This window comes from Fonsecaea erecta (assembly GCF_001651985.1).
Source record: "Fonsecaea erecta strain CBS 125763 chromosome Unknown Scaff10, whole genome shotgun sequence".
Classification (NCBI taxonomy): domain Eukaryota; kingdom Fungi; phylum Ascomycota; class Eurotiomycetes; order Chaetothyriales; family Herpotrichiellaceae; genus Fonsecaea; species Fonsecaea erecta.
The window spans coordinates 103,997-125,720 of NW_017387253.1; the positions used below are offsets into that span (position 1 = coordinate 103,997).

Below are 21,724 nucleotides of genomic sequence, written 5' to 3' on the forward strand. Positions count from 1 at the left end.
GACACAGGGCTCGGCTGTTCTGCATGATTTGTCCAAGTAAGCTCCTTTGATAGACGCAATATCTAACCAAACCGTCTATACATCACGTGAAGCTATTATCGATAGCGAAAGTTCTACACTTCGCCCCTGTCATTCTTGTTGTTGTTGTCACAGGCACCCGTAACTCGGAAGCAGCGATCATAGGGTGTTCCTCTGTGGCACTGCGTGGATCAGCTCTGCTGCTGGCCTTGCGTCACCAAAGAACTGCAAGGCATCTTACCTTCTTCTTCCGAGACAAGCAGGACAATGTTGTTGCTATGATGGAGTAGTCAGTTCAGCGGACCTCGAGGCTGAAATTCCGCGGAGGTGACGGTGGGGTTTGGTTGGTGGAGAAATCACGTGCCAAGAGCGCAGGTTTGCTAAAGTTACGAGTCCGACTTGTCCGTAGCTGAAGTCTCTTTGTTAGTTGTAGGTGCAAGTTGTTGAGGGACCCGAAGTTCAGTCCGCGGTGATGGTTGGCATACCGACTCAACCCAATCCTCGTTGTGAGCGAGAAGTTATGTCCCAACATATCATAGCCAATGTTTCCTGCAAAGAACCAGCTTGCGTCTTCTTCTCGTCCTTCGTCCTGCCCTTCCAAGGCTTCACAGCACATTGTAACCCTCGCCCTCGTCTGCTTCTCCGAGACCTTACAGCAGACATCGTCCTTCCTGCGAGCAATTGACCTCCTTCGTCCTTCACGATGCCTTCGGTCTCCCGAGCACCTCACCGCCGCCGAGAATCAGACCCGCCTGCTGCGGTGGCACGTCCCTATACCGCCAACATGGAATCTTACATCCCTTATACTCCGCAATACGACTCTACTCAGGAGCGAAATCACGATATGTCGATCGAGGCACATACCAACCGGGTCCGAACTATTCTGGAGGAGCGGGGACACCTTCTAGACCTGCGTGAACATATCCTGGGGCCACCACAGACGGATGCTACCATGGTGTCTCGGCTGTCGTACAGCCTGGCACTGTTTGAGCAGCATCGCCAGGACACCATGCTGGCCGAACGGCAGTCTCGCGACGAGGTCCGGGGACGCAGTGTGCAGCTCAGAATCGAAAGCGAGAACCTCCAAGACGAGAGTGACAGGCTCGCAGGGCAGGCCGAGAGGCTGAGAATGGAGTTCCAGCGGCTCGACGGCCAGGATGAACAGTTTGCTTTCATGGTACAGTGGATTGCAGACAATTACGCCTTGCACTGCCGAGAGTTGGCAAGAATCAAAAAACGCATGGCAGAGACAAAATCCGCGGCTCCTGTGCCGGAGAAGTAGGATGTGAGCACCCTGCTGCTGGTGCTGCTGGCGACGGAGCCGGGGTGTGCTGCTCACACCGTCTTGGGTTGGTGATGGGAGTGTCACAGAACAGACTTACACGTGGGAATCTTCAAGAGAAATCGTGAGGACGGAGGTACATACTGCAGGTTGGGTGAGCATACAGACTCCAAGAGTTGCCGGGTCAGGTCTGATTTACGGGGGCAGACATATGGTATACAGACAGCGCGCAGATAGATAGACATATGAAAATTAATCTGTGCGACAAACCCCGTCTGAGCTCGATTCTTCTGTTTGCTTTTGCGGTTGAAAATGGCATTCTCCCAACTCAAATCAGAGCGGCGAGGACAGACCGTGGAAGCGAGCCCAGCCCCAATCAATATTCATCCTCTACACGATACTGGCTCGCTCGATCTATCTATCCCTCTCCCTCGACCTTCCAGTCCCAGTGGGCCGGTGGCTGTCGGACCCATGTGGGGCGGGCAGAACAGGATGTGGGCATAAATGGTCTATGCCATGCATGCATGCTTGCTTTCGTCCGTGGCGGTGATTGTTAACGACACCACCCATGCATGGGCCATTGCCAATGCCCAAGTACCAAGATCAAGGTGCTTGACCAGGAAGCAGGTTAGAAACTTCGTTCCCGGACTTGGATGCTTCAAGGAAAGCCTGTGTGCGTGTATTACCTCATTCTGCCTCGTGAATCAACGAACAACCGGGAATAATACGTGGTACAACTTGATGCCTGGAAGCATGTACCGTTCCGCCGTGAACCACCCACGGACCGTAGCACCAGCAACAAAGAACATTGCCGACCTGCGCCTCCTTTTTCTCCTCTACCTTTGCTCCGTTGTGTGTATGTGCATTTCTTTCCCCACTGGCCCCATCTTCTGGCCGTGTTCTGTGTGTTGTATTTCTTTCTTTCTCTCTCTCTCTTCCATGCTCCCACGTGCATGTCGCCTAAGTCGCCGACAGTCGTGGCCATAGTCTCCTCCGACGCGGCCCGCTCGTCGAGGCCGAGTCGGCCGTGATCAGGCCGCGATCAAGAAATGCCGAGCCTAGGAAGCTGTGGTTCGACGCCATGACACCCAGGTAGCGGAGTCGCTCGCCAAAGCACCAGCGCGGCTTGCTTGGGCACAGCCCGGACTCGACGTTAGGGCCGCTGTCGAGCGCGTCTGGGTAGAGGCGAATCTCGCGGCCTCCGTAGATGAACGGGCTGCCGGGGGGCTTGTCGACGTTGGCGGCCAGCAGCGCGGCCGCGCCGTGGCGCGACGTGATGCCGCAGCGTCGGTTTCCTCTGGCCCAGTGCAGGATCTTGCCGACAGCACTCGCGAAGGGCCAGTTGGCCACGACGCCGCGGCCGCCGGGGATGAAGATACCTAGGTACGGTGCTCTCGGGTGAACTCCTTGTCGCTCCGCACCTCTTTATCCAGGTCGCGCGGCGTATAACGCCTGTTCCTGTATCTCTCAAACATGCTGTTGATCGCCGTATCCTGCACGAGGAAAGCCCACTCCTCAAGGCTCACGGGATTCCCATCCCGGTGGCGATATCTCTCTCGAAGCCGGCGACGTGGAAGTGAAGCATCGGAACGAACAGCTCCAGCGGGTTGTTGGCGGTCAAGAAGAGCTTGGTCTCGGTCATCTCGAGATATCTCACCGCTGTGGCGATGACTAGGGCCTTCCACTTACGTCCTCGGTAGGCGTGCGCGTAGTGTGCGCCGAGGAAGACAATGTCCGGCATCGCTTCGCACCTCATGGAGAAAGGCGACGAGGCTCAAAGGTTCGATTGCGTGGAAGCCGGGACGTGGACAGGGGCTCGATCAGACGAGGTGGTCGCCATGGTGGAGGGCTCACAGGTGTGGGTGGCAGATATAACAGTAGAGACGTGTCTTTGACAGAGCGCAGCAGTGTTTGTGCTTGTACATATCGAGATGAAGTTATTCGTCTTGAAGTATTTTTATCCCACTATGCTTTTGAGGTTGGAATAACGTTGAGGCCGTCGATGTGGTTGGTCCAAGCTCCAAGTGGGCCAAGTGCCTGATTGGCCTGGTGGACTGCCATGGTGTCAGGCTGCGGGTCCCTACAGACTTGGCATCAAAACCCTCTCAAGGAGTTAGGATGCTGTGGCCATGGCTTGAACGATATGGAGATCCTGAAGAGAGGTTCCTTTCATGTGTAAATATGTGAGTGGGTGTATTTGGTTGTTAGCCGACACATAGTCGCTGCGAGAGGAATATTCACCCCTTGTGCAAACGTGGCCTGAGCTGACAGAGACTGTGAGAATGGATGGGACACACAAGGAGCCAGCCTCCTGTGGAAGGATCGGTGGACGACAAGGGGTGGGGGAAGCCAAACCACAAATCCTCTTTCAGGACGAGACAGGTGGTGCAACGACAGAACCGCCCCTGGGGTGTCTGCACAGGAGTAAGTCATTTCTCTCTCTACGTGTCCTTGATCGTCGTTGGCTTTTTTTTGATTCTTTTGCCCTGCATATATTATCCGGCTTCGCTCAACAGGAGGAAGTTATCTTTGTTCGCACCATCACCAGCAAGTCCTCTTTGTTTGAAAGTCGACGTTTTGTGGTCTCCTGCACAGCACAATGACCGCCTATTTCCTGCCGGGTGTTGCTATGGTCGTGTGCCTCCTCACAGCTCGGTGCAATTCGTTGCAGCCCTCATGTTCGTTTCCTCTTGCTTCCTTTCTGTGTGATCATCTTCTGTCCCAGCAATGAATCAGTCGCACTTATCCGTTCTCCTTTTTTTGTTGTTTTGTTGGCATCTTGTGTTCAGATTCCACCGAGTACTTCCAAGGTCATTCACTTTCGGCAGAGATGCTTCGCCTCCGAGGTCCCCATCCCGCTCGTCTGCTTGATTGAGTGGGTGTCTCTCTAGGTTGACATGGCAGAGAATCACCCGAGGAGTGCGGCACGCACGTCATCAAAGTTCTTGTCGAAAATCTCAGTGAAAGCCGTGTCGAAAGCCGCGTTGAATGTGTTGGCAAATAGGTGGTCACCTTTCTCCAAGAAGACTTTGCGGAATTCTTCGCCGTACAGCTCGTCGCACGCGCCGAAGAGGAGGGCCCTGTGAACATTTTCGTCGCAATAGTTGCGGATCAGGTTCTCGACAGCACGCAAGTCACGTTCGTGAGTAATACCCCCGCTGGCCGCAATGCAATACCTGACGTGGCGTCGCAACCACTCGCGGGCGCGAGGGACCAACCCGCCGGGGATGCGGCGTACCACCTCCCCACCGATCGTATCCATGAACGTTTCCCGGATGTCGCCCTCAATGTTGGCTTTCACCTCATCGTAGGTCTTATCGAAGAAAAGTTGGCCGATCTCATTGATTCTGGGCCTGTAGATCGGGCTGAACTCGTCGTCAAATCGCTTGATGTGGCGCTCATGGAATGCCTCGTCGAACGCAAGAGCAAACGCCCGGTCAAAATGGGTTGTCAACGCCTCCATGGCTGACTCCATGACATGCACCGCGAGGGACATCTTGCCAGAGTTTTCTTCGTTGGATTCTAGGGATGAGGGCGAAGATATAGGCGAGAAGAGATGTAGGTAGCGTTGAGGGATGAAGGCTCTGAGTAGTAGAGGGTAGGAATGGGTTGGAACTCAAGGTTGATGTCCAAACCTAGTAGAGAAGGGGGAGTAAAGTTTCAAGTTGAAAAGAGTTGTGTTGAAGAGAGGAAGATTTATACTCTGTCACGTGAGAGCAGTAGGTTCAAGTGAGAATCTATCGTGTGTCTCATGCAAGGACAAAGTGAGGTGATATGCAGGCGGTCCTCGGACAAAGTGTGATTTGAGTTCTCACCTGCTCCTTATTTCTTTTCATCGGTAAAGGACAAACAGCGACGGCCCATGAACGGCAGCGACGGACGTCCTTAGAGCTGGAAAGGGAGTCTGTACCTGGGTTCCTGATACAATGGATCTACCCAACAAGCCTTTCCTTGTACGATTCTCCAATCGTGCCGTGTTTGAACTCCGTCACGCGTGATCCTGGGTTGACTGGCTCTTCCAACAGGGTCTGAACTGCGAGGCTGAGCCAGGTACCTGGAATACCTCGTGCTTGGCCATCGGGTCGTTTCAAAAAGTGATGTGGACCGAGAAGACAGGCTCCTCTCAACTACCTAGGTGCCGGGTACAACTTGCGCCAAGGCCAGGCAAAACGCCCAGGAGGTATTTCTCAATACGTGATTCCACCCGGTTCCAATGCCCAATGTTGTACAGGTCCAGCGTTATCATATTGTACTCGTTAATGCAATCCTGCCCTTTTATATACACCTTGTCCATGTTCGCAGCTGGTGGCTGGTGGCTGCTGTGCATATCCACTCAATCTTTCCTCTCGCGTTTGTTTCTGGCCGCTTCTTCTCTTTCTTCGGCGAATTCCAGGACATCGAAGAGCTCTGTGATAGACAGTGTCATGGTGATCGACTTCAGATCCACGCCACGAGGGGTGACTTCAACAGGGCAAAAGTCTTCGAGAGTCAACACAATGCCCGCTTTGCAGTCTGGGTTCTGGTTGCCGTCGTTGTTGCGGATCACCTGGCCAGCAGTCAGGGACAGTCACGAACATGTAGCCAAAGCGGATATAGACCTTACCACTGTCTCATCACGTGTCGCTCCTTGAAACTTTCCGCCGTCGTCGAATATGGCTCTCCAGATGGAGATGTATGCGAGCTTTCCGTTAGGATCCCCCAGGTCGATTGCAAATGCCGTGCGTGTGGCGCCCTGAGTATTCTGGATATACTCCTTGCACTTGGTGTTGACGGATTTGACCGTCTGTGAGCTCCCAACTTCGCCAACCAGAACTGGGACCAAATCGTCACCCATTTGGCTTCGGATGTCGATATCGGGCGAGCGCTTGATTTCACAAGTGCTGGCCGTGGACGGATATTTCATCATGGCGGAGTAAGGAGAACCCAGTGACGAGGCCAGGGAGGCTGCAAAAGGTTGCTTGTGTTTGTGTAACTCGGTGATGAGGATTCGCAGTCGGCGCGCCGTCATTGCGACTATGATGCCGTGCTTCGGGTTTGGTTTTCTGACGGTAAGGACCTCGACATCGGCGTCGTAGTCGTATCTGCCATGTGCAACCAGTCAACCAAAGCTTCACCAGCAGGTGAATGCGTATCCTGGGCATTGAAGGCACTTACCGGAGCCCGAACCCTTCAAAGGCACCTTCACCATGCAGCAACACCTCTAATTGGGCGAACTGGTCGACGGGGAGAGGGAATTCGACGTGAGCAGCCAGGTCGGGATCATCACATCCGCCCGTGAGCCAGACCACAAGCTTTTTCAGATCGGGCTTGAGTTGTCGGTCTAAGTCGTCTGTCTTGACCAGGTCTTGTAGGGGGTAGCCTGGATGGTGGTGACCGCGCCTAGAGCGCCTAAAGCCCATTTTGCTGACAGCATTGCCCATTGTACGTAAAGGGGAGATTGGCGGACGATGAGCAGATCATCAATGAGTGTCACAAGTCTGTTGTGACGACGGTGCTTGGACTGGCGAGTGGTGGTGAAGTCGCAGACAGTTGAGGGACTGGAACTACGACTGTGCACATGAACTGCGCAGATTCACTCCGCCGAAATGGGCAGGTACAGAGAGACTCGCCGTGCGCACCATGGCTTCGGTCGCGCAAGTAGCTATAAAGAAATAGCATCTCAAGAACAGTCCAGGAAACTAATATCAAATACGACTGCGACTATAGCCACATGCCGTACCACCGCATATCACACCACTCCACACCAACACTACATCGAGGAACAATAAATGAATAAATAGGCCGCAAAACAAACAACAGGGCTCAAATGTTCAAGTCTGTCGATTCGATTCGATACGACGCACTCGAGATTTTTCTTCATGGAAGATCCCAGCTGCTTGCTTCGACGGGAAAAAAAAGGACTTGGACTCGGGCTACCCAGCACCAGCACCAACACCAGCAGCACTTGATCCCGCCTCTCTGTGTCTGTGCTTGTTTGCCTCGCTGTTTTGCTCGCAAGGTCTACTGTGCTACTATATCACGTACCCACCCACGCACCAAAGGGAACGATCCGTACAACCCGCACGCCTTAGCCAGGGGAGGGGTTAGGAAGACGTTGTTCCACCCTCTGTATATTCCAATCAACCGCCTCACAATAGCCTCGGAACACAGTCTGGGGATTTCATTCATCAGTGTAAGTGTGTTGGAGAACATCTGAGTTGGAGAATTCTCTGCCATGGCTTGTCGCCCTCCTCCGCCCGCGTTCCCCGCATTTGTGTGTGTACCGAATACCCGAACCCAGCAAGCATTTATATCCCCTCTGCTGCTCGCGGAGATCGAATGGATGTGAATGGGGGTCCGCATCCATTACACTTCCAAAAATAACACGCAATAATGGTGGTCGCAACCGTCACAGGGTCATCCCGGGGAATCGGAAGAGCGATAGCGCTGCAGCTGGCGGACGATGGCATGGATATTGCCGTGAGGACCAAGATCTGACCAGCATTCCTCCTTACTGACCTGTGTCGATAGTTGAATGATGTCCAGGCTCAGCTCTCAGAGCTCCAAGCTGTCAAAGCCGAGATTGAGAAAAAGGGTGAGGCGAGTACTCCCGTGCAGCCAGGCTCTAACACTGATTCTGTACTTCAGGACGCAAGGCTGCCACCTTTGTCGCCGATGTCAGCAACGAGGAACAGGTCGAGAAGATGATTGTCGACATTGTCGCCGAGTTCGGGGAACTGAATGTATCATCTCCCCATATCGTCCCACCATTGTTTTTCTGCTGTTGATCCTATGGCCAGGTCATGGTCGCGAATGCCGGCATTTTCATCCCCAAGTCCATCTTGGAAGTCAGCGTCGCAGAATGGGACAGGATCATGGCCGTGAGCGAGTCCCTCGAAACAGCTGTCACCGTCGCCCACCCAATTGACCGCGGTCTTACAGATCAATGTGAGGGGAGTATACCTGTGCTATCGTGAAGCCGGTAAGAGACACTCATCGTCTGAAGCCTTGTTTAGAGTGGCCAGCATCTCACAATATCCAGCCAAGCAGATGATCAAACAAGGAAAAGGCGGCAAGATGGTGGCGGCTTGTTCAACTGCAGGATACCGTCCGGTAAGAACGAAATGGTCCCGAATCTGTTCTGATCAACACGAAATGGGCTCTCTGATTCGATCTTCTCTGGCGCTCAGTCCGCAAGCCACAGTGCTGCGTACACAACGAGCAAGTGGGCCGTTCGTGGACTCACGCAGACGGCCGCCGTGGAGTTTGCCAAATATGATATCAACGTGAGCGTCTCCGCGGTGCTGTCAATCAGGGGGTGATGAACTGACCTGCATCCAGGTGAACGGTTTGTTGTACAACGGCCTAGCTATTGCTTCTTGCTGACCGCCGCCGGCAAAAAAAAATAGCATACTGTCCGGGACCCGTCGACACCGATGTGAGGAAACCCCTTCAGCAGCTCGAGCTTTTGACTTCCGTGCTGCAGTTTGACTAATTCATTGTCAGATGTGGAAAATCATCGATGCCGACATCGCGGCGCGCGAAGGCCTCGAGAAGGGCGTGGCGTTCAAGAGATCTGTCGAGGCACGAGCAGCGCTCAAGCGCGCACAGGTGAGGCCCGAGCATACACATATTTGCCCTCCAGGCCGCCGGACAATGCTAAGTACCCACGTCCGCAACCGCGGCTTAGGACCCCGAGGACCTCGCGAACCTGGTCAGTTTCCTAGTCAGTTCCAAGGCGAGGAACATCACTGGGCAGAGCGTCCTGTGCGACGGTGGTGAGATACATCCATCCCCCTTCCCTCACGCCCACTCCTTGAGTGTGACCGCGCCCAGATGTGTGATCGGGCAGAGCTGATATTTTTCGGTTCACCACCAGGAATTGCATTCTCGTAGTCGAGCGGGATGCCAATGTATAGGATGTGTGAGCGTTGTGGGTAATCTGGGCACACTCGCTTCCACGCATCAGGGTCCTCCCACGGGAGACAGGAGGAGTGGGACCCTTGGGGAGGGAGGGGGCCTGCTCGTTTGATTTGCAGTGAAATGGACAGTCAGTGGAAGAGGCCAGAAGATAAAAATGAAAAAACCTTGTTCCTCCTACCGAAAATTTTGCTAAACAAACATCACTCTTCTTTCTTATGCACAGCGCAGCGGCGAAGAATCTCAATCTCTTTCTCCAGAACCGAAACGATCTAATTTGAATTACAGGTAACATCTCTTTAACTTTTCTGATACTGTACCAGGATTCGATAGGTAGTTGGCATGCCCGTTTGCGAGAACGCGCAAGGGGCCTGTTCCGCGGGTCGGTTGCTGAGAAGGGTTTTCAGGTTGAGGCACTGACTATACGACGACCATCACAAACACAAAAATGGCCCAAATGACCATGCGTGATCGTGTTGGGTGGCCACAGTCTCTTTGGAAACGAGGAACAATGAGGAATAGAAGGTCTCGGGTGCGACTGGCACTCTCTCTATTCTCTGTGAAGCAGGGCTCAATGTGGATCTATCACTCGCTGCTGATCGTGTTGCTGGTTCTCTATCAAACCCAGTGCCCTCCAAAGAGGGGGAGATACCCTAGTACAGAGTTGTGGCTGTACTAGCCACTACGGCTGTTGTAGCTCATTACAATATAACAATATAAAAGGCGCAATTAGCAATAACATACAACAAGAACTTACAGACAAGAACGTGCAACAACATGCAATACGCAACAAGTATGGCACGGCAGCAAAAATATCCAACGACACATCCCCGTCTGTTTGTCTGCCTCCGGGGGACTGACGTTCGTGGTTCCTCACGGGCTTGTCTCTGGTCTCTCTTCTGTGGGGACATTCCTACTACTCCAACATGCTGGGTCAGTGATGTAGGCTGGTTGTTGTGTGCATTAAGGGGGAGCTTTATTCACTCATGCATGCATTGATGCTTTCATCGGGGAAAAGGGGCGTGGTTTCACGCAACACGCAAGCCCGTGCTTGGGAAGTCTTCTCTTTCCTGCTGGCTTCTGCGCTGGCTGATTGGGAGAGAGCTGGCGAACTATATTCCGACTATACGGAGCCGTATCTCGGTCCCGGAGTTGGTCCCGGTGGCATCCAAGCTGTAGCATCCGCTGGACGTGGTCTGTGGAAAAGCGTGAACTGTTTACAGTATTTCACGGGACGACGACAATGCTTGGAAGGTATGGGCTGACTAGCAACAGAAACGACGTATGCAAAAGCTATCAAACGTTTTGATCGTGCAATGAGACAGTTTCCGAGGATGAATGGTATTTATACTTGGTCTTTTTCAGCGAGAGAATTTCTGGTCATGTCGCAATATCAATCCCCGTACACCTTCCACTTCAGCAGCAAGAGTAAGCAGTGTCTGAAACTGAAATGTCGAATTCGATGCCTTCCATTCCCTGTAGTAAAGACGGAGAACGGCTGCATGTCGCGGTCCTTAACCACCGTGGGAAACAAATAGAAGCCAAAAGGTAGTTGTTCTGGGACGACGTCCATAACTCAGCCTGTTAGCTATGAGCCTAAGGATAAGATTCTCCGAAGGGAACTTCAGGTAGCTGAAGGTGTGTCCTAGGTCTGCTGTTTGTCCGTCAGTAATGAATGTGCTGTGTGCTGTGTGGTGGGTGGTCGCAGCGTACGTACCCAAAACCATGGATGACGAGAAGCTTTGAGAGCCTGAAGATGCAGCTTCATCGCATCGAAGATATCCTTAATTGTCTCTCGCAAGATGAAGAACCTCTTTGGCTGCCCAGGGCGTGGAACTCGGACAGCTATGGCTGAGCCTCCAAGGTTGATTAGGTCTACCCAAAGCTGCTCCGTATAATCCGCGTAGGACCATTTCCATCTCTGAAGCCATGTCTGGCGATGAGGAGGAAGCTGAAGCATGTTCGTACGGCGTACAGACCCTCCATTGTAAAGTTGTTGAAGGTTCCGAGAGGGGGGCTGATTAATGTCCAGACGAATATTCCTCACACCTGGAATCTGGAAGTGGGCGTCCTCGAGAGGATCTCTCGCGTACATATCTCTCCCTCCAAAAGATCGCCACGTCTCCACTTGGAGTATGATTTGTCCAGGAAAGTCAGTCAAGGCCCGCACGCGCAGATCAGTGGCGCAGTAGCCGCAGTTGACTAGATCCTCACACAGTGGGTTTGGCACGCCGAGACGCAGTTGGCGCACGGCCTCCAGAATAATTGCAGGGAGGGCGGTTCTTAGGTGAATGCAGCCGATGCCGTTAAACTTGCCCATTTCACGCATGAGCGCGTACTCCCAAGAGCGGTCATAGTATCCTTCTTCGGGATCGATGGAAAACGTAGGAATAGGAGCGGTCAGGCTGTAGACGCCATGGAGGAGAAGCCGACCCTGCTGGATCCGAGCATCGAGGACTCTGGCAACTTTTCTGCCCCGGGTCCGGAACCATCCGCCGTCCTTGTCACAGCTGTGGGCGAGCTCGTAGAGCTGGGGACCATACTCTGGGCCCAGTTCATGTCCCCGTACAAAGAGGTCCACCATTTCTCGAGAGATAAATCCTGGCTCGTGGGCGTAGCACCAGATGGGATCAAAATCGAAGAACGGATGGTTGGAGTGGTTTGGACAGCGCCAGCGTGATTTTTCTCTCCAGTCAAACAGTATTTCGCAGCTGTAGCATACCACCATCTGTGGCAGATCTTTCTCCAATAAGCGAATGAAGACAGACCTCTCATCGGGGAAGCCTTCCATTCTGAGCTCAAAGCCGGGGGATAGAGTGTTGTAAAGGTATTTTGAGGTCAGCATGAGGCATGCGAGAGCGCTCCGTGGTAGCAATGTGACTATTGTCAGCAGAATCTCTGCCGGCAAGAGGTTGAAGACTGATGGCACGCTGTCCGGGCCAGGACTGAGGCATAGCTGCCGGATATTGGATGGCGTCGACTTTTGTTTGAAGACAGAGAGAATACTGTCCACGGAGCGGATGGGACGCATTCTGGACAGGACTGCGTATTCGGGGAGGGTATGTCCGACGTCAGAGGTTCGTGGAAGGCAAATCCATGCGCAATGGAGAGAGCAATCCTATCTCGAAAGGTCAGACTGCAATGGATGGAGGGATGAATGAACGAACTGAGAACGTGTTGGGCGAAGTTGCAGTAATTTCAGGCCAAATCTTTTCACTCTTGGTGTCCATGCGAGGTAGCAGGGAGAGTAAATGCGCATTGACATGACGAAGAGCCGGCAAGATTCACCCAGGCAGGCAAGCAGGAGGGATGTCTTGATCTCTGGACTTGGGAGTGGTGAGGAAAGGGCTCATGAAGCTCGAGAGAAGAGTGAACGGCGGATGTTGCCTGATTACCCAATGCCTTCTTCGTGTGCTAGAAATTGCCCAATTGCCACGATATCACGGCTGTTAAGGCCCAAGGGCGCCTAGAGCCCCCTACAACCCAGGATGAACTCCGAGGGTGGACACGCTGGAACCGGCAGATAGCCCGCCCCTCGTGGTGATGTGTACTTGGACAGAGAAGTTTGGAGCCTGGTAGCCACGGGCAAACACACATCCCCTCAAACAAAAGCCCCTGATTCCCATTCTCCAATTTGTGTTCCCATGAGATCGAGACTTTCTCACGCATTTTGTGCCTCCTGATGTCTAGCCGGAGCGCTGAAGAAAGACATGCTCACGGAAAAGCAGCCTGGACCATTCGGTAGGATATAATCTGTGGTGTGTACTTTTGAGCTCTGAGCCGGGAACCTGGAGCGTCAGATTCTCGGCGTGTTTTTCAAGAACCAATTACACTGGCCCCGTGAGGAAGATCACGCGAATACTCACAGAAGTGATATGTCATGTGTGGATTGTTTAGTTGGGTCCGTTGTCTCATGCTCAGGATACAAAAGAAAGTGATGTCTGCCTAGAATCTCCAACACCATCCCACCGCGTATAATAATAAGGCTTCAAAGGGCCTCTGCCCCCTGCCCCTGCAGGGGTTCAGGGTGCTATCATCATGAGATGTAAAAGGGAATGTACTTTGTAACAGCACCGTGCCTCTTGTAACCCTACTGTTGTTGCGTACCATGTGTATTGTAAAAGTGAACGGTTGTTTCCTCTCCGGCTGTCCTCAAGCTTCAAAGCTTCACTCCTTGCTCTGGCTGAACTATGCAGGTGCAGCGAGCGAAGACCGACTTTCGAACGGCCACTCAGACTCCGAATCGGGAGTTCCTTCATCATCATCAGATGAGCTCTCCTCGTGGTTGTCTTCCAAATCATCACCAAAATCAGCCTGCTCGAGGACCGAACCAAGCTCGCGCACCGACAATTCAATTTCACGATGATGGAGGAAAGGAGGAACATGTTCTTGTTCCGCAAAGTCCAACACGCAAATCTTCAGAGGCTCACCAGCAACGATGAGGCCACTGTCGTCTCGGATCTCCTGTACGGAAACGTAAGTAACTGTTGACGAGTTGGTTGCAATATACTGACTTGAGTACGATAAATCAGTCCCAGACCAGTGGGATCGGTATAGTCTCGTCTCCAAGTGCGGAGGGTGACGGCCCAGCTGCGGCGTCGGTCATAGTCAAGGCTGATGAATAAGGAAACCTTGCGCCGGCTATGCAGGATGTAGAACTCAGCCAGGTCCTGAATGGAGTCTCGCTTCCCTGCAAAGGTAATCTCGACACAGACACCAGATCTGGGTGGGGAAACATGGGTGAAATAAATGTCTGGTTGATGGGAATCACATCCTGAAGGGGTTTCGGCTTTTGATTGAGGCGGGCATGTAGCTAGAATCCTTCTTGCAAACGTTCTGACTCCGTACGCCCTGCACAGTCTGTACAGCTTCTTCACAATGACCCGAAGAAAGGAACGTCTCAGCACGTCATGATAGCGTGAAGAAATCTGGAGAACGAATGTGTGGTTGTGAGAGAAGTAATTATACCTAGACCTCGGTGTCAGCAAGGTCGAGTCGAGTCGCATCCTTCATCTCAAACATACCGAAGTGGCCCGTTCAGTGTGGTGAGATACTGGTTGACGACGAGCCAGAGATTTGGTGACATGGGATAAGTCTTCCACAACGAAGATTCCCTGGTTCCTTCGGCTAGCTGCGTGTGGAGGTCGTCGACAATAGCCTTCATTTCGACCTCCAAGTCGAGGGGAACATTGATCAATTGGGTATCCATGGCCGAAGAACGGCTGCAACAGTCGTCCAGGTGGACTTATGAGAGAAACGAAGATTGCACTGAGAGATAGGCGATACTGGAGTAAGACTTTGTTTGAGAGAGAAGGGGGTGGGTGAGGTAGAGTCGAAGTGAGTGGTGGATGAGAAGGTGAGGGCCCTGTGTAGGGAAAACCGAATGGAAGGGAAATCATCCTGCCTTGACGAGGAAGGAAAGCCAGGAGAACTGACACTGTCGACATCAGCTCTTCTATCTGGTTCCCTCTGCAGTTGCCTGCTCAGACACAGCAATATAACTTAAATTTGTATACTTTAGCAACTGCATCCTCATCATACGCATTGGAAGTCTTGGCTCGGAAAAACCTGCCTTGCGTCTCCGCACCGTGAGTCGCTGGTCGGCAAACTTGCCTCGGGCTTCTCCGCACCGCCAGTCTAGCTGCGCCACCTGCGCCATCTGCGCCAAATATCCTGCCTCGGATTGTTTTTTTTCCTTGCACATTGTTTACTCGACGCCGGCCTCACAGCCCATCAACCATGGCTTGAGAAGACCTGGCCTCCGACATCTGGTGGAGGTGGCTTTGTTCCCAAGGTGTGCTCTTCTCTATCTCTCTGCTACAAATGCCTCCTGCGTCTCGGGGATCTATCCCGAGCGGCATCCGTCATGCGGCCATGCTCTGCGGTCCTCCCTCAAACCTCTATCGATACCAACCTCTCGCCCGACACCGTCGCACGATCACTCTTCCCAATAGAAGTGCACTGAAGGCAGCGATAGCGTACAATGGGCAAAAGAGCGGGAATACAACGGGTCCGGAGCCAGGATCAAAAAAGCCAGGAAATCCATACAAGTCGTCTACTTTCGTCCCGTCCTTTATCAGGAGCTGGACATGGCGGCTCTTCGTCATTGCCCCGCCCCTCATGGTCCTCTTCATGTCGTTGCCTTACACAATCATGCGGGTGCAGGGCGCTTCCATGGCCCCTTTCTTCAATATCTCCTCCTCCCCGGACCTCCCGCCAGCCGCGCCAGACATCATCCTCGTGAAGAAAGTTAAGGGTATTGGATTGTTGTCAAGATTGATGGGGGACCGATCGACCCGACTGAAGCTTGAAAGAGGTCAAATCGTGGTTTTCTACGCCCCCCATGACCCCGCAAAACTGGCAGTCAAGCGGGTTATTGGCATTCCCGGGGACAGGATCAAACCTCTTCCCGGGTATCCTGGTGGCGCTGACTCTGTGATAATACCATACAACCACATCTGGGTGGAAGGGGATGCAAACAGCCGCGAAAGGTCCATGGATTCAAATTACTTCGGTCCCCTGAGTCAGAACATGGTGTTCGGTCTGGTGACCGCAGTTCTCACGCCTTGGACTTCCCCGGTGTCTATGAGGTGGGACGAACATGATTATCCCGCCAAAACCAGCGGGAGGCTGGAAAAGGACGTGGTGCAGCATGCCAAGCTGGATCCGGACGTGGAGGCCTCGCAACAAGATGACCCTTTTGCGGATGGCCGAGCTGCGATTGAGTTGGCTATGATGCGGCAGAACCGAGATCAACTGATCACCTTGATGAGAGACAAGTCGAAATCGGACCGACTGAAGAAGATGTATGAGAGAGCAAAGACAGAGTTGCACCAGGGTACCAATGAGTCGAAAGAGGTTGCGAGCGGTTTCGTGGAAGAACTGCAGGTCCTGTTTGAAAGTGTGGGCTTGAACAAGGATGGAAGTCCGATTCCTCCGGCACTTAGGACCTTGACGCAGGATGGACAGGAGGAGGACTTCGAAAAGCAGAAAAGGCTGAAGGAATACCTGGCTAGACAGCAGCAGGTTTCGAACGAAAGTGTCAAGCCTCAGTCTCAAACTTTGACATTGACGAGATAGATATTGCATGACCACAGCTTCATCTCTTTGTCCTGCCCATCGGCTCGAAAAATCTACACTTACTTGGTCATGTAGGCGGATAGTGGTGATGAACCGCACCTATGAGCCCGTCCGCATTGCTTGCAGGGCCCTGTTTGCCCAGCCTGTTGGTCTGATGTGGTCTGGGGCGGAGGGAAGGCATTTTCTGCCAGTCCTGGTTGCGCGGGTTGGGCCTGGGCGCCGCAGGGTGAAGTAGCCCCAGGGTGTCGGCGGCGTTGGTAAGGTCAGAATCTGGATGGAGTTCAGGCCGACAAGCTATGAACACTCCAGGCCTCCAGGCAATAAGGTTTCATCGTAGACAGCGGCTTCAAAGCAGCATTCAAGGCGCAAATGTGAAGGAAGTTTAGGCGAGGCTGCATCAAAGCCTCACCGGGTCCGATTGGTCGACGCACCTTCACGTGACTGCGGAAAAATTTTTTCAAATTTTTGTTATAGCGAACAACTCGGGCGACGTAACTCGTCAAATCGAGCACACTGCGCCTTTCGCGCTACATCCTCAATGAACTCTACCATCCTGCCGTGTTGCTATGGCGGTTACGATTCGCTCGGCCACCAAAGATGACCTACCTCAGATCCGGGAGATCTTCGAGCATTACGTGCTGAACACGGTTGTTTCGTTCCTGGTACAGAAGCCGCCGTCGAACTACGTTACCTCTCGATTCCAGGAAAGCTGCGCTCGTAATCTTCCATATCTAGTTGCCGTCGATGATCAGGGCCACGTCTTTGGCTATGCATATGCGTCAGCCTTCCGTGGCTTCATGCTCGGATATGGACACACGGTCGAAATCAGCCTCTTTTGCCACCCGCAGCACACGAACAAGGGCATCGGAAGCCAGATGATCAGGCAGCTTATCGCGTTGCTCCGTACCACTAAACACCTGACCCGCGAGGCCGGTCACGAAGACAGTCCTGTCGAATCCGACGTGAAGAAAGTGATGGCTATCATGGCTGTCGACGAGACCGCACCTGGACAGGGTTTGGCGCTGCGAGACTGGTATAAGAGATGGGGATTTCAAGAGGTGGGTAGATTACAAGGAGTTGGTTTCAAGAAGGACAGAATGTATGAAATACACTCAAGAAGAACGCACATGCTGACAAGCTCCGTGGCCAGACTTGACACTATATACCTAGAGTTGCATTTGCAGTGACAGGGACAGTCAATGTTTCTTTGAACCCACGCCGATAGCCTCCCTCTTCCTGTTCACGTCCCCGATCAACTTTTCCCAGATCCCCGAGCATTTGACGCTAGGCGAAAGAGACGGTGGCGGCGCAGGAATGAACTCAGTGGCGCACGTTGAGTGAACTCTATGCAAGGCATCACGAGAAAATGCATGGTCATCCTGATTCCAGGAGAAGGAAAGCATTCTCCAGACAACCCGCTCTGTTGGCGATGTTCTGACAAAATCTCGGTTTTGGCCTTTGGTCTCATACCATCTGAGACAAAGGGATTGTCGCCATGACTTGTGGAAGCGATTGTTGGACTGCATGGCCCGGCTTCAACAGCACAGGGTGTCTGCCCTCAGAACCCGGCGGCACGCACCTCTCAACCCTTCCATCAGACGTTGTGTTTGTGACTGTTCTTAGACGGTCAATTCGGGCCCAACAAGCTAATGGTATACATTTTCAGGCCACTTTGTAGATGCTCGACCTTGAATGGCCAGTGCAACCGCCGGAACGGATTAACATATTGCCGGGCCTTTACACCGTCCTACCTCATGTCTACCCTGCTGCCTAAATTGTGTCACTCTTGACTCACTTGGCATTGATCTCTAACTTCAATCTTGTGGAGGCTAAGGCGAGACTCTTCCCACTTGAGTGCTACTATGTGATACTGAGCCACAGTTAGCTGCGCCTTGAGTGAATAGTCACTTGGCTAACCGCTTGTCACACCTCGCCTGGCTGCCTGCCTTGCGTGTGGCATCTTTGGTTGATCAACAAGCCATAAAAGCTACCATCATCCGTCTCTCTCTCTCTCTTTGCCTATCTTCATTCCCTTACAACCTTTTCCATCTCCATTTTCCAGAACACTTACATCTCATCAGTCACAAATCTTGCTATCTCATCACCCGACAACTCTTTAAATCTCCCAACACTGACAACCTTCCCACCATGCCGTCGCCGTTTGGCCTTGAGCAGCGGCTGTGCGGGTGTTGGATCCCTGTCAAGAACAATGTGGTCGAGAGAAAATATCTTCCTCAAGTCGAATTGTCCTCTCACACGCACATCGTGCAGGCAATGTCGCGTACCAAATTGAAACAGCTCTTTGTCAACAATGAAGACCACAACCTCAATGATGTTTGCTATACGTTTCCTCTCTACGACGGGGTCAGCGTGGTTAGCTTCACATGCACCGTCGGCTCCAAGACCATCGTCGGTGTAGTCAAAGAGAAACAGCAAGCAAAAGCAGAATACAATGAGGCGGTGGCGCGAGGCAAAACAGCAGGTCTCTTCGAGCAGCTGTATGAAGCCTCTGATGTCTTCACCACGTCAGTCGGCAATATCCCTGCCAAAGAGATGTTCTGCGTCGAAATCGAGTATCTCGGCGAGCTCAAACACGATGCCGAGACCAATGGCACCCGTTTCACCATTCCAACCACGATCGCGCCTCGCTATGGGTCACTGTCGAGTGATTCTGCGGATGCCATCTCCCGCGCCAGCGTTGGTAGAGCTCGCATCGCCATCCGCGTGGATGTGAGACTTCCAACGGGGGGCATCGTCCAGGGCATGCAGTCCCCAAGTCATCCAATCGCCGTCACCATGGGTCGTACCTCCGCCATGTCGCAGGATACTTACAAGAGCAATCACGCTTCGGCAACTTTGACACTTGGTACCACCAGACTCGACAAAGATTTTGTCCTCATTGTTCTGGCCAAAGACGCTGAGATTCCGTGTGCTTTGCTCGAGACTCGCTCAAGCATTCCGCTGCAGCGCGCCCTCATGACCACGCTGGTTCCAAAATTCAGCCTCCCCAACATCTCGCCGGAGATTGTCTTCATCATTGACAGAAGTGGAAGCATGGCGGGAAAGATGGAACTTGTGGTTTCCGCCATGAAAATCTTCCTGAAGTCTCTTCCCCTGGGGGTAAAGTTCAACATTTGTTCCTTTGGGTCATCGTACTCCTTCCTCTTCGACAAGAGTGTCACGTACGACCAGTCCAACCTCAAGATGGCTCTTAGCCATCTGGAGACATTCGACGCGTCCTATGGCGGCACGGAAATGCTGGAGCCAATCAAGAGGGCAGTTGCAAACCGCTTCCAGGATCTTCCGCTTGAGGTCCTGGTGCTTACAGATGGCGAAATCTGGAATCAAACCGCCTTGTTCGCTTTTGTGAAGGAGACGTCCAACGCTCGCTTCTTTTCTTTGGGTATCGGTCACGATGCTTCGACTGCTCTTGTGGAGGGCATCGCCCGGGCCGGTAATGGATTTGCGCAGTTCGTCGCTCCAGACGAGAAGATGGACAAGCGGGTTGTTCGCATGTTGAAAGGTGCTCTTACGCCTCACGTTTCTGACTATACGCTCGAGGTCAAATTTTCTGGCGAACACGCGGGATCCGAAGACGACGACTTCGAGATTGTGGATCGCGAGAACGACCAAGTTGAGAATGATGTCGTGCCTGACGCGCAGAAAGCAGAATCCAAGGAACCCATTTCCCTCTTCGACCCCAATGCAGCCGAGGAGCCAACCAATCCTCCTGCCGGCCGCTATGATAATCTGCCAGCCGTCCGAACCCCGAAGACAGTTCAGGCGCCTCACAAGATCCCGGCACTGTTTCCGTTCAATCGCACCACTGTCTACCTCATGTTGGGCCCCGATACATCTCACAAGACGCCCAAATCAGTTGTGCTTAACGGCACCAGTGCGTATGGCCCTCTCAAACTAGAAATCCCGATCGAGGACATCGGCGCCGGCGAGAGCATTCACCAAATGGCGGCCAAGAAAGCAATGCTCGAGCTCGAAGAAGGACGTGGTTGGATTGACGAAGCGCGAAACTCCGACGGCCAACTTTTGAAGACTGTTCATGAAGGGAAATGGGATCTCATCGTTGAGCGAGAAGCCGTTCGCTTGGGTGTCAATTATCAGGTCGGAGGCAAGTGGTGCTCATTCCTTGCTGTGGAGAGCAGCGGCGCTGCTCCCAATTTCGTACCCAAATCGGCCCGTTATGGCTACGAAGGTGACGGGACTGCAATGCGGTTTTCAGATGTCCGTCCCTCCTCCATTCCTCAAGCAGCGTTTCCCGCACCCCCGAAAGCTCGGGCTCCAAATTCCGGTCTCTTTACTTTAGGAGGACCTCCCCCTGCACCGCCGCAGGCTCCAAGTCCAGGATTCTTCGGTTCCAGTTTTGGGTCTCGAGGAGGTGGAGCGTTGTCCGCAAACTTTGCTCGAGCTCCAGTAATAGCGAAGAGACATAGGGGCGGATTTCGTACATCGGGATCTGGGGCGGGTAGCTCCCTTGCTAAGAAAGACCTTCGCGGAGAAGCTGACGACCGCAAGGAAGTGGTCGACATCTCTAAGCTCGGTGGCGTAGAAAAGATGCATCGGATAATTGATTTGGTCGAATTTGACGGGTCGTGGTCTGCGTCGAAGGATCTTCTCTCCATCCTTGGACTCGACCATTCCGAATTCAATGCTATCAAGGCGGCGAACAACACCTTGGAGGTTTCTGTCATAGCTACGGCGCTGGCAGTCGCTTGGTTGAATGAGCACGTTTTGTCAGAGAAGGATGTCTGGGAGATGGTAGCCGACAAGGCGATGGAATGGCTAGCCACACGATTTGGAGGTGAACATGATGCACAGCTGACTGTTGAGGCGTTTCAACGAGTTTTCTGAAGAACCACGAATTTCGCGCCCATGATGCATACCAATTAAACACCAAAGGCATAGGAGATAATTGGCTCAACAACGGTCCTTGGTTCGGGAAAACGGAGAAGGCAAAATGAACATCAAATGTGGCTGGTCATTGTATCAACAATAAGGCATGGCTTGAAAGACCGGAGCATATCAGACATTAACATGGACTTGGAGGGTGGACAGACATCATGGGAATTGCTCTTTGCTGCGAAATAATGCGCTGACGCGGCGAGTTCTTTTGGCGGAACCTGGAACATCACATTTCAACATGCTCTCAGTGCGAAAAAACATGAGTCTGAGCTGGAATCATTTATGTAGCTAGCTGGGTGGATTTGACGGGGCAGGCTTGCGGACATTTGTCTGCTTGGAGGCGCCAGCATCTTCCACCTTTAGCACAAATCACACAACTTTATATGGGCCAATTGTTCTCGATTCCTATCAAAATGAAGCCGTGGCTTCGAGTGTCTAGTATGCAAGATAACAATAACCCAGAAGACGACCCGTATAATCAAATACAAACACTATCCAGACGTGATAGGATGGCAACCCAATCAAGCC

The 21,724-nt window shown here is 52.7% G+C and overlaps 10 protein-coding genes across 10 annotated transcripts; 5 read left to right on the forward strand and 5 right to left on the reverse strand.

Annotated features, from left to right (window-relative positions):
* Positions 1–721: 721 nt before the first annotated feature.
* AYL99_09762 (hypothetical protein) lies at positions 722–1,300 on the forward strand (the record flags this gene model as incomplete). The annotated part of the gene is made up of 1 exon (XM_018841269.1): positions 722–1,300. The coding sequence occupies one exon, from the start codon at positions 722–724 to the stop codon at positions 1,298–1,300; it is 579 nt and encodes a 192-aa protein (XP_018688978.1).
* Positions 1,301–2,260: 960 nt separating this feature from the next.
* Positions 2,261–3,041, reverse strand: AYL99_09763 (hypothetical protein; the record flags this gene model as incomplete). Its single annotated transcript, XM_018841270.1, has 2 exons — positions 2,261–2,723; positions 2,827–3,041. The coding sequence occupies 2 exons, from the start codon at positions 3,039–3,041 to the stop codon at positions 2,261–2,263; spliced, it is 678 nt and encodes a 225-aa protein (XP_018688979.1).
* Positions 3,042–4,208: 1,167 nt separating this feature from the next.
* On the reverse strand, positions 4,209–4,796 carry AYL99_09764 (hypothetical protein; the record flags this gene model as incomplete). The annotated part of the gene is made up of 1 exon (XM_018841271.1): positions 4,209–4,796. The coding sequence occupies one exon, from the start codon at positions 4,794–4,796 to the stop codon at positions 4,209–4,211; it is 588 nt and encodes a 195-aa protein (XP_018688980.1).
* An 837-nt stretch (positions 4,797–5,633) lies between these two features.
* On the reverse strand, positions 5,634–6,699 carry AYL99_09765 (hypothetical protein; the record flags this gene model as incomplete). The annotated part of the gene is made up of 3 exons (XM_018841272.1): positions 5,634–5,846; positions 5,904–6,381; positions 6,455–6,699. The coding sequence occupies 3 exons, from the start codon at positions 6,697–6,699 to the stop codon at positions 5,634–5,636; spliced, it is 936 nt and encodes a 311-aa protein (XP_018688981.1).
* A 973-nt stretch (positions 6,700–7,672) lies between these two features.
* AYL99_09766 (hypothetical protein) lies at positions 7,673–9,137 on the forward strand (the record flags this gene model as incomplete). The annotated part of the gene is made up of 10 exons (XM_018841273.1): positions 7,673–7,759; positions 7,811–7,874; positions 7,928–8,022; positions 8,080–8,160; positions 8,222–8,392; positions 8,470–8,565; positions 8,621–8,627; positions 8,689–8,717; positions 8,786–8,890; positions 8,970–9,137. 10 exons carry the CDS (start codon positions 7,673–7,675, stop codon positions 9,135–9,137), a joined length of 903 nt encoding a protein of 300 aa, XP_018688982.1.
* Positions 9,138–10,844: 1,707 nt separating this feature from the next.
* AYL99_09767 (hypothetical protein) lies at positions 10,845–12,230 on the reverse strand (the record flags this gene model as incomplete). The annotated part of the gene is made up of 2 exons (XM_018841274.1): positions 10,845–10,850; positions 10,917–12,230. The coding sequence occupies 2 exons, from the start codon at positions 12,228–12,230 to the stop codon at positions 10,845–10,847; spliced, it is 1,320 nt and encodes a 439-aa protein (XP_018688983.1).
* A 1,121-nt stretch (positions 12,231–13,351) lies between these two features.
* AYL99_09768 (hypothetical protein) lies at positions 13,352–14,408 on the reverse strand (the record flags this gene model as incomplete). Its single annotated transcript, XM_018841275.1, has 4 exons — positions 13,352–13,356; positions 13,417–13,663; positions 13,714–14,167; positions 14,224–14,408. 4 exons carry the CDS (start codon positions 14,406–14,408, stop codon positions 13,352–13,354), a joined length of 891 nt encoding a protein of 296 aa, XP_018688984.1.
* Positions 14,409–15,022: 614 nt separating this feature from the next.
* Positions 15,023–16,279, forward strand: AYL99_09769 (signal peptidase I; the record flags this gene model as incomplete). Its single annotated transcript, XM_018841276.1, has 1 exon — positions 15,023–16,279. One exon carries the CDS (start codon positions 15,023–15,025, stop codon positions 16,277–16,279), a length of 1,257 nt encoding a protein of 418 aa, XP_018688985.1.
* Positions 16,280–16,845: 566 nt separating this feature from the next.
* AYL99_09770 (hypothetical protein) lies at positions 16,846–17,435 on the forward strand (the record flags this gene model as incomplete). Its single annotated transcript, XM_018841277.1, has 2 exons — positions 16,846–17,337; positions 17,430–17,435. 2 exons carry the CDS (start codon positions 16,846–16,848, stop codon positions 17,433–17,435), a joined length of 498 nt encoding a protein of 165 aa, XP_018688986.1.
* Positions 17,436–18,427: 992 nt separating this feature from the next.
* Positions 18,428–21,145, forward strand: AYL99_09771 (hypothetical protein; the record flags this gene model as incomplete). Its single annotated transcript, XM_018841278.1, has 1 exon — positions 18,428–21,145. One exon carries the CDS (start codon positions 18,428–18,430, stop codon positions 21,143–21,145), a length of 2,718 nt encoding a protein of 905 aa, XP_018688987.1.
* Positions 21,146–21,724: the final 579 nt, after the last annotated feature.